This window comes from Trametes versicolor, assembly GCF_000271585.1.
Source record: "Trametes versicolor FP-101664 SS1 unplaced genomic scaffold TRAVEscaffold_21, whole genome shotgun sequence".
NCBI lineage: Eukaryota > Fungi > Basidiomycota > Agaricomycetes > Polyporales > Polyporaceae > Trametes > Trametes versicolor.
In genome coordinates, this window is record NW_007360341.1 from 33,574 (window position 1) to 43,875 (window position 10,302).

Consider the following 10,302-nt stretch of genomic DNA (forward strand, 5'->3'; position numbering starts at 1 on the left):
TTGGGAGACGGACGGACGGACCTGCCTAGCATGTGGTACCAGACCTCGTCCACCCGTGAACATCGACATCTCCACCTCCGTCGAGTAGAGCCCCCCAGTTGCTGCCATCGAGCTGGCTCGTAGGGGGAAAGCTTGTGATGGCGTGGGCAAGATCAGCCTTGATCTTGGAGAGGTCGGCAGAGGAGTGCATGATGGAAAAGAGCAAGGAGGGTGGACGATGATTGGGCGCTTAGGCGGCGTCCGAAAAAGGAAATGTATGGGCGCTTAATTCGGCGCGCAGCGACGTGGCACCTCAGAGGGAAGTGGAGGTGGCACAGAAGGGAGTAGCTGCTCAAGGAAATAACCTCAAGCAGTGGGGGAACGGAAAGGAGAGGATGAGCTCAGTTGGAGGACTGAGTTTGAGAATGAAGAGAGAGGAAAGCAAGCAGTGGAAAGAGAGAAAAGGAAGACAGCACCAGTTTTGAGCTTTGGGGTTAATCCAGCGGGACAGGGCTCATAACCTGTCGGAACTGGTGCACTAAGTCGATGGAGATATCGAGCAGATATCGAACAACAAGCTGGCAGACAAGCAGCAAGTGGGTAAAGCAAGTAGATAGCGGTACAAGGGAACCTGTGTCTACAGTACAGCAGCGAGCTAGCACCCAGGGAGGACCCCGGACACCAGAGACCCCGAGTGCGGGCACAGGCGCCCACCACTCGTTCCAACAGGTGAGTCGCCCACTGCGAGCAGGCTGCAAGTCCAGGTCCAACGGTCTAGCACTTCAAAATGATCATATGGCGTCGGAATTGTGCGCGTCATGCCGGAGAGGTCGCCTAGTACTCACAGAATAAGAGAGAGGCGGCTGCGCAGCCGCATCGTTGTGATGTTGAGAAGGAAAGACTCGAGGGCTCGGGGAGTGTCTGTGAGAGCCAAGTCTATCGCTGGGCTGGGTGCAGGAGCCGACACGCACCGTAATCGTGAACGTGCGGAGCGCGGGGCCGAACCGTAAGCGTGAGAGGGTCCATATGTTGCTGCACCAGCGAGAGGTCGCGAAATCGAGTGGGTGGGCGTCGAGATCTCCCTGGGGTGCCACTGGATCTTGCCGTGCAGAGTTTGAAGCGCTGCCAGGCGTGTTAGGAACTTCGAAACGCAGAACTAATGCACAACGTACCTTACAAATGCCCCACAGAGCTCGTGTCCGCGATCTCGAGGCTGCGCACGCCCTGGGAGGCCGCCGCACAGCCGTACAAGTCGAGGCAGGCGGTACGCACAAATTGGCGCCCATGCGCTGCCCACAACTCGTCCAAGGACGACACCTGCCGTGCTTCTCTCTCCCGCCCCGCCACCATCTCAACTGCTCTCCCCTGGCTTGCCTGTACCTCGTGGTCTTGCCCCGCCCCTCAGTTCGTCTTGGCTGGCGGCTGCTGGCAGCTTGCGGATTTCTCGGACTCCGGCGACACTCTCGGTGTTCTCAGCAACTGGCTGGGTGTGCTCGACGACTGGTTGTCTGCGCTGGGTGACTTGCTGGCTGCGTGACACGACTGGATGTTGACCGCCTGCGACGGCCTTTTGCGAAAAGGATAGCATCTTGATATGGCAGTCAGGGCTAGCTGCGCCACATCGGAGTGGGCCGTGTCAGCGGCTGTACGCCGGCCGTTCCCGCACCCTCGTCGCGTATGGCTGCATCGTCGTGTCACACCCCTGTGCTGGCTGCATGTCAACGCCGTGCACGATGCTACTGACAGTTATGCAGGTGAATGCGAAGTTTGCAAACAGAACAGCTGCATGCTCACCTGTAGACGACCCCGTGCGCACGCCGGCCCAGGCGGCCACATGTTGGCAGCTGTGACAACGCACCACACTGCGACACAAACTGCGGCCGCCCTGGTGAGTCTCGAGATTTATGGGGATAGGTAGAGTGGGTGCTTACCTGGCTGCACGAGGTTGCGTGTGCACCCATACGTCCTGTCACCCTCCGCACACGCACAAGCATCTGCCGAGACCCTGAACTGCCCGCCGCCATGCCTGCTGCGCGCCGCCCCCTGCCACATTCTCTGGAGACTCACAGGTAAGCGCTAGGACTCGAAACGAGCTCTCGACGTGTATGCCTACCTCACTGGTGTGGTTCCCGGCCCCCCATGCCCCTAATGCATTGCCGGTGCGCGTACCCGCCGCAAAACACCCTCCCAAGCGCCCAGACGCGTCCAGTACATTTGCACACTGTCGTTCTGCGTGTCGACACTGTCAACGCCCCTTGAGGTGAGTAATACAGCCGAATACATCAATGGTGGGGGCTCGCTTACCTGATGATACCCCCAGGATGAGCTCGCGGGAGGTCCCGGCCGCCGTCCCGCTACGACGCTGCCCACCATGTTGCCCCGCACCCCCTACACCCTCTGCCACGTCCTCCCGCTACCCTCAAACTCGCGAAACCCCGCCCTCGCTGTTCAGCGTCGAAGTACGCGTCCGTGAGCTGTATGTAGCGTCCGGGGACGTGTGGACGTCAAAAGGACGTGCCGCTACACCCCGGACGGCGCTGCAGCTCTTGTACGCCAAGTCTGGACGAGACCGGACACGTCCTTGCTCGTGGGCGCAAAGTCTATCTGGCTGCATCCCGGGCATCCTGGAACACCGAACTTGCCCACAGGTGCAGTCGCCTCGGCTGGGTGTCTGGGCGCGACTTCCGCGGTGTGGAGCATGAGCGGGCGAGGGGCGCGGCGGGCGATCAGCGCGGGCTGGGTGTTACAGCCCATAAGCGACGCGGGCCCCGTATATACACGTGGGGCTCACCGCCGCTCCGTCCCCGTCCTCTGTCCCTCGTCCTGCTCTTCCTCCTCTGCTCGTCGCCCTTCCGCCTGCTTGTGGCCGCTGCCCGTCGCGCATCGTTGCTGCGCAGGCGGAGGGTCCGCCACATTGCCCCTGCCGTGGTCCCTACTGCGGTAAGTCCGCGCATCGAGCCCCCGCACATGACTAACGAGCTCCTACAGCGGCAGAACTGTCAGTCCCAACCCGAAAACGAGGTGGCGTGCGAGGTACGTACCAGAGAGGTCCGCGTTGTGGACACCCCGCCGCTGACGTTTCCGCCCACCCAGCCCGCCGCGGCTCGCCGACCTCGTAGCTTCGTGTGCACGAGCCCGAACATGGTGAGTGTCCGCTCGTTTCGTGTGGCGTACGGCTGACTGACTCACCAGAGATGCAGGGCTGCGCCAGGACGTCAAACCGAGGCCGCGCAGCGTAGAAGGAGTGGGCTAGTGCGACGACGCGCAGCGGGTGAGCGGGAGGACACAGGACGGGTTGTATAGTAGTTGTGTGTATTCGATAGGTACTGTAGTAGTCGAGGGGCGCAGTAGTCGTCATGCGGCGGCGCCGCGAGCGCGTACACTGGTCTCCCGACGCGAATGCCTGTTACGTGGTGCGTCAGTTCGTCTAAATGCGCCCATATACCTGCTGACTCACAGGTGTTCGCGCAGTTTGGCGGGTGCCACCGGCGATGGGAGGCGATTGGGGGCCGCTGGCGGTATGCCGAGTGCGCAGGTGCCTACAGGCCCGGTAAGTGCGCCGAGTTGCGCGTAAACTCTCGTACATACCCACGACATGTCATGTGAACGATTAACGAGGGAATCGCGGCGTTTGGAGTGGGTGGAGGCCGGCGAGCAGGTCCGCGACGTAGGTCGTCAGATAGGCGCCCGTACGACGTCGCAGTGCGCGGACGTCTGCGCGGGGGATGTCACGGCTGGTAGGGCTTGTAGTCGGTCTTGTAGTAGTCGTAGGGTATCGTAGGAATGGAATATGTTGTCCTGGAACGAAACCAGTGTGAATTAGTGAACGTACAAGCAAGTTAGATAAGCAGGGGGCGTACCTAGATCAATATCGTAAAGCAGCGGTCTGCAACAGCCTTGGGGGCAAGTGCGACGTCTTGGAGAGCATGCAGGATAGTCTGACATGTGTGTGTGTACGTGTGGTGGGTGTTCGCGGTCTTCGGCGCGGGAGGAGAGCCTGTAGAGCACAGCAGTCAGCACACAACCCTCGAGAGCGACAGAATGCTCACCGGGTCTGTACGCAGGCTGTATGCCTGACGAGGTGTGCTGGCTGTGCTGTCGAGCGTCGCAGCTGTCCGTGTTAGCCGCGCAGATCGCGCGTCGGCGATTGGGACCGTGGTGAGCCCAGATGCGCGTTTGCGAGCAGCTGCGCGGATCGCTTGCGTTCTTGCGGGACCCTGTAGACGTGAGTGCTCTCAGTCGATCCCAGGACGTTGAATACGAGGCCAGTACTTGCCAGTTCTTCCCGCTCGCGGCGCGTTGCGGGCGCGGGGTCGAGCGATGCATGATGCGCGCGAGATTTGCGGCTCCAAACGGTGTCGTCTTGCTAATACAGAGGTACGGATCAAATGCTCCATTAACAGACAGAGCCCGGACGTACCGGCTGGCAAGCCCAGCCTGCTGCCCAAGAGAGGGTGCGGCGGGCACCTATTCGAGCGAGGGAGGCGTCGCACTTGGAGCTCCACAGAAGGGCGTCCAAGCGGGCTACAGACGTCCAGGACGTCGAGCAGGGCGAAGGAGAGGGCGCTGTGCAAGTCCCAGAGCCGTAGGGACGTCCTAGGCGTGGTCGGGTCGTCTAGAGGGGTGCTGTATGGCGCCAAGCTTTCTGGCAGGGTCGAGGATGCGGGAGAGGGTCGTCGTCGGGTGTGAGCAGCGAGCGCAGCGGGAGAGGAGGTGTCCGTGTGGCCGTCCAAGAGGGACAAGGCCATGCAGGAGAACGGTAGGCGGAGCGAGGGCATGCAGATCGAGGTCGGGCCTCCAGCCGAGGAACGAGCGCTGGCCTGCAATTGCATGGGGCGGGCGAGCGAGGCGAGACCGAGCTTGGCCAGAGAGCACAGAGACGCGAGAGAGAACGAGCAAGAGAGCGAGGCAGAGCGAGAGAGAGAGAGAGGCAGAACGACAAACGACGTCATTCGCAGACCAGCGCGATCGAGATAGACGCCCGTTCGATGCGACCCACGTGGGGCAATCGCTCCTCCATCCCTGCTTCTTTCTCTCCTGCCTCCTCCTCGTTCTGCCGCTGCTGCTCGCCATGGGCGACGTCCTGGTCCCACCTGAGATCACCGCCGAGCTCACCCAGATTCTCTCCAACCTCGTCCTCGGCGACAGTGCCATCCGCACCAGGCAAGTCCTCCGCTCCGCATCGATCCTCTCCTCTCCCTCTGCTAAACGCGTCTGCCTCCGCAGTGCAGAGAAGGCGGTCAACGACCGCCTCGAGCAGACCCCGGAGCTCTACCTGCTTGCGATTGCCCAGTTTGCCACCTCTGCCAACACCAAGCTCGTGAGTTCTACGCATTTCCTTGCCCGTACGCGTCCGACTGCGCCCCCAGATGCGCTCCTTCTCTCTCATCCTCCACCACCGTCTCCTCTTCCGCCCACCCTCGCCGAACCGTCTCGTGCTCTACGACCAACTCTCCGCACCCGCCATCGCCACCCTCGAGCGCATACTTCTCCACTCGCTCCTCCATGAACCCGCGCCCGTCGTCTGCCACAAAACGGTCGACACCGTCACCGATCTCTCCAACTGCCCCATGAAGCGCGGCCGCCCGTGGCACACATTGCAGTAGCAAGTGTTTGCTATGGCCGACAACACCGATCTCCACACTCGCGAGGCCGCTTTCCGCGTCTTCACCGGCTGTCCGAACCTCATCATGGACCTGCAAACGGACGCTATCCTTGCTATCTTACAGAATGGGCTGCAGGACCAGCAGAGCACCGAGGTGAGTTATTCGACTCTCGCGCGACCTTCCCTGCCCTGGCGCTGTCAGACTTTCTGCGCGGCTGAACAGGACTTCTCGATATCTACCGGGGTTCGTTGCACCAGCCGCAACTTTCCACATCTGATATCTCAGAAGCACCTCCCTTCTCCAACTCAGCTGCCAGTGACTCGACAGGCTGTGCACCTGGGGCTCTATCGCGCGGTCGCGTGCGTACTTCTGGTGCGCGTAGGATGTCTGTACGCGCGTTCCGTGGGACGCTGTCGCGCATACGGTGCCGCCCGATGTGCGTCCTGGCAGGGTTGTCCGTCACGCTCACGCCGCCGCATACGTTCCTTAGACAAGCATTTGACTCGCACTCGCTACCACCTTGTCGTGACAACACGAGTGCGTACTTTGAGTACGTGTGCGCGTGCCCGCGAATACGGTAGCGCAGGTCTGCGTCCACGACCGTCCATGTAACTCTGTGGCGGCATCTGAGATCGACCAGGGGTACCTGCCGTCGCGCGCGCTCGCCCTCCACGTCCACGTCCAGCAGCTGAGGGGTAACCCTCGCAGGACGCACCCGGCGAACATCAACGCATGCGAAGCCCGTGCAAGGGTGTTCTATCCTAGCTCCTACGCGCCCGGCTCGAAGGTGACTCTGCGCCCGGGGCCGCGGCGCCCTGCGGCTGAATGTGGGCGCTGGGATCGCCAGTCGGGTGGTAGATAGACACAATATATCTCGTTCTCGAGCATTGCAGGGACTTGTGTGTGCGCGGACGGCGGGCGAGCGGCGTGTTCCGGTTCGTGCATGGTCGTTAGCGAGTGCACGTGTGCAGACGACCGCGACGAGATCAACGGATTCTGCGTGTGGAGTGGGGCTCTGGTGGGGACTTGGTGCAGGGGGAGGGGGAGGACTTGGCACAACGGTTGAAACTCGCACTTTCGCCGTCCAAATCGCATTGTATTCCATCGTAGCGTACTCGTAATGTACAGGGGCAACGTATCAAGCCGGGCCGCGCAAAACTACAAGCTGTAGAGGGGAAACAAGTCCAGGGGAGCCCCTCCACGAGAACACCTCCCGAACACTCAAAACATCTCCAAATCGCGCGATTCAACGTTTGCCGTGTTGTACTGTGTCCAGGGCACCATGCGCATCCCTGCGCCGCGCGCGTCGTCGTGAAATCATGCGAAAATCGCACAGAGCCCAAGGGACTCCCCGTGGGTGCAGAGTCTGCCTGGCCGCGCCCCTCGTAGGCGTCCTGGCATGCCGAAAGTGGGTGCACTCGTACACCAGTGTCGTTCCGTGCCGTGGAGTCCGTCCCGACGCGGCTGCGCAGCCGCAAAGGTGCGGAATCACGGGCGGGGGCATCTGGGGGCGCAAGGTCCGGGGCTCGCACGCTCTCAGGACGTCGTAGTCCGCTAGGATCGCGTACAGGGAGTGCTTGGGGTCGGCTGAGCGCGCACACATTGCTTATAGGGTGCACTGTCAACAGCGAGGGCGTCGGGAGCACCGGAGCTCGCTGGCAGCCACAGACTAGCACAGAGCGCTGAGAATGCGCCGTGGGACGCCGTAATCGCGCGCAGAGCTCGCCGAGTGTGGTGGGAGTCCAGTACAGACGTCCGGATGAGGCTGCACTGCCGCGAAGTCGCAGAATTGAGAACAAGGGCTTTGAGAGCCCGGGGAGCGGAGTCTTCCCTCGGCCCCCAAGCAGGCCGGCTGAGGAGTTGAGATCGCGCGTATGCAGTCTCCAGAGCTGTCGGGTGTCGATACAGTGCATGTCGCGCAGGTGCGGTAATGCGTTGTGGAGGAATCAAGAGGGAAGGCGGTGGCCGGAGGCTGTGGACGCGAAACCCTCTGCCGAGGGCGTCGCAGGAGGCGTAGGACACTGAGATCGCGCGGAACACCTTCTAGGGGTCGTAGTATGTCGGTAGAGCCCGCGTCTCGTGGGTGCGCGGCCGTAAGCTCGTGGAACCGCAAACGGAAGACTCCAGGGCCTCAGCACTGGCTGTGGGAGCAGAGCCCGGCCTCGGACCGTGAGGAAGACGGCTGGAGACCCGAAATTGCGTGTACGCGGTCTCCATAGTCGTGGAGTGTTGATATGGTGCGTGTTACGCAGCTGCGACACCGCGTTTGAGCGGAATTGAGAGGCCGGGCGGCGGGAGCTCGGGATCTGGCTGTGGACGTCAACACCTGTGCCGAGCACGTTGTAAGAGTCATGAGGCGCCGAGATCATGCACGCAAAGAGTGTGAGGCCGTACCGTACTCGTGAGACTGACACGATGCGGCTGGGTTTCGGCGAAATCGCGAGGGAGAGTGTAGGAGAGGGCGTTGCCGTGTGGCCGCACAAGCCGGCGCGAGATTCGACTGGCCAGCCATGCTTTAGTGCTGCCTGCCGCGACTGCGGACATCCCTTCACACGAAGGTGAGTGTCTTGTTCTGCTACTCGAGAGGTCGTCCGGACATCAGCGGCTGTACGCCGACATGTCCCCGTGGCTGCTTCATTGTGTGTTTCCCGCATGCTGTCCGCGCATTCGCGCTACTGACGGCTGCAAAGGTAAGTAACAAGTCTGCGAATGGAACACGAATATGTGCTCATCTGTAGACGATCCTGCATGCCCTTCTTCCGATCCGCGGCCACGTATTGGCGATTTTGGAGACTGGCAGCCTGTCAATCCCGTGAGTCAGCAGGGCACTCTCGATGCGAGACGACTGACACTCACTGTGCTTGTGCACCTCCACAGGCGTCTAGATGCGGTATGCAGCTGCCTGGAAGCACGGACTCGTCAGCGGTGGCCCGTACCCGACGAGGACCAAATCAGCGCATACCTCGCGCCGAGCATCGCGTCCTCCGCGATCCTGACTGTTTCGCATTTGCAGGGTTTCGTTAGACGTGCACGAGCGGCGCGTGCACGGATTCACCGCAGCCGCAGGAGTCGCGACGCCGCACGCGGCCGGCTGCAAGCGCGAACCCGTCAGCAGGAGCCCATACGCGGGAGGACGAAATGGGTGCAGGTTAGAGGCATCTCCACGCGGTATACGACACACTGCGCATGCGAAAGCATCAGTGGCGGTATCTACGTGACGTGGACTGTCCTGGTACGTACCTCGCTTTGAAATCTGTGTCCTTGCACATCCTCATGGCCCTGTAGATGTACGAGCTTGTTAGCGGTGCACAGGGATGGCATTACGCAGGCTTACAGACCACCCCACCTTAATAAAGACCTCCCCTTGACGCAGAGTTTAAAGATCTTGTTGCGGCGCGAAATGCAGAGCGCGTATGCAGAGACCTGAGAGAGAGTGGCAGAGCAAAGCAGAGAGTACAACAGAGAGAGCAGGAACGAGGACGAGGACCGGCAGCTGCCCGGTCTTCTCGGCCTCAATACCGGGCCGAGCACGTGGCTGTGCTCTGTCGGCATTTGCCGAGGTCCATGCTGGCATGCCACCTCAGCATCTTGTCGTCGCCCTTGTTTCTGCTCCACTACACATCCACAGCTCACAATTCGGTAGGTCTTCTGCTTTACAATGATTCCCTCATCATTGAAGTGCTTTTACAGGCATGATGGCCGATTTACAGGATAAACAGACCATCTATCAATATCCTGAGTTCCAGCAGTTCGTCGATGCTATCCTAGCAAATCAACCTTGGAGAAAAGACGATAACGAGGACGAGCTGATGCGGTGGCTGCTGGGCATGAAGATGACAATAGTAAGCCAGCTGATCTTGTTGATCTGTTGTTTGCTAACTACTGTGGTAGTACTCGGGCACCCATGTGTGCGATGCTGACTGTGTTTGCGACACACAGTTCAACATGTTCTTTCAACACATGGAGGACATGTCCATGTTAGACGGCATCGCAGGGAAGTTCATCCTCGAGTACACCATGGTCACCCGTCAGCGCAAGATTGTCGCCTTCAAGAATGCTGTCGCCCACTGCAAGGTGGCGCTCAAAGTCGAGACAGACCGCACCATAGCATCCTTCAAAATTGGGATGGGTGAAAGGGATAACGCACTGGTGAACTGCATTGCCGCCCACAAACGCAGTGTCCAGGATGTGGCTGCAGCTGGTATCAAGCTCGGGAGAGCTGAGCAGTCGCTGCGCGATGCAGAGAGCGAATGTGAGTGCCTGCTATACACTGAGTGCTTCCCATGGGCTGATGTTCCATAGATTCACGCCTTATGAAGTTGCAGTCATTCCGCCCCTGGGCAGGCCAAGTCCGCGCCGCTGAATGGGATGCAAAGATCGCAGCAATAGGCAAGCCGTGGGTTGAGATTCCGGTCGGGAAGTAGATTGGGAGATGAAGTAGCGGGTTTGGTTCATTGTGTGGGTTGGTTTGACAATGGTTAAAATATGTCGTTCTCTACTTCGCTGCGTGGCGTGCGGGGCACAAACGCTCGAACCGCACCAGGGCGTGAGCTGGCCCGTTTGCTGCCCCGGTGCGTGGCGCCGACACTCGAACCGCACCAGGGGCGTGAGCTGGCCCGTTGGCTGCCTCGGTGCGTGGCGCCGACACTCGAACTGCACCAGGGCGTGAGCTGGCCCGTTTGCTGCCCCGGTGCGTAGCGTGCGGGACGCCGACGCT

The 10,302-nt window shown here is 60.8% G+C and overlaps 4 protein-coding genes across 4 annotated transcripts; 2 read left to right on the plus strand and 2 right to left on the minus strand.

The window, feature by feature from the left end:
- Positions 1 to 2,705: 2,705 nt before the first annotated feature.
- Positions 2,706 to 3,122, minus strand: TRAVEDRAFT_54561 (uncharacterized protein; the record flags this gene model as incomplete). Its single annotated transcript, XM_008047479.1, has 3 exons — positions 2,706 to 2,715; positions 2,771 to 2,961; positions 3,021 to 3,122. 3 exons carry the CDS (start codon positions 3,120 to 3,122, stop codon positions 2,706 to 2,708), a joined length of 303 nt encoding a protein of 100 aa, XP_008045670.1.
- Positions 3,123 to 3,839: 717 nt separating this feature from the next.
- Positions 3,840 to 4,757, minus strand: TRAVEDRAFT_54562 (uncharacterized protein; the record flags this gene model as incomplete). Its single annotated transcript, XM_008047480.1, has 4 exons — positions 3,840 to 3,976; positions 4,029 to 4,345; positions 4,400 to 4,446; positions 4,512 to 4,757. 4 exons carry the CDS (start codon positions 4,755 to 4,757, stop codon positions 3,840 to 3,842), a joined length of 747 nt encoding a protein of 248 aa, XP_008045671.1.
- A 293-nt stretch (positions 4,758 to 5,050) lies between these two features.
- On the plus strand, positions 5,051 to 5,585 carry TRAVEDRAFT_54563 (uncharacterized protein; the record flags this gene model as incomplete). The annotated part of the gene is made up of 2 exons (XM_008047481.1): positions 5,051 to 5,299; positions 5,349 to 5,585. The coding sequence occupies 2 exons, from the start codon at positions 5,051 to 5,053 to the stop codon at positions 5,583 to 5,585; spliced, it is 486 nt and encodes a 161-aa protein (XP_008045672.1).
- Positions 5,586 to 9,157: 3,572 nt separating this feature from the next.
- Positions 9,158 to 10,009, plus strand: TRAVEDRAFT_54564 (uncharacterized protein; the record flags this gene model as incomplete). Its single annotated transcript, XM_008047482.1, has 5 exons — positions 9,158 to 9,224; positions 9,276 to 9,427; positions 9,477 to 9,491; positions 9,525 to 9,837; positions 9,888 to 10,009. 5 exons carry the CDS (start codon positions 9,158 to 9,160, stop codon positions 10,007 to 10,009), a joined length of 669 nt encoding a protein of 222 aa, XP_008045673.1.
- Positions 10,010 to 10,302: the final 293 nt, after the last annotated feature.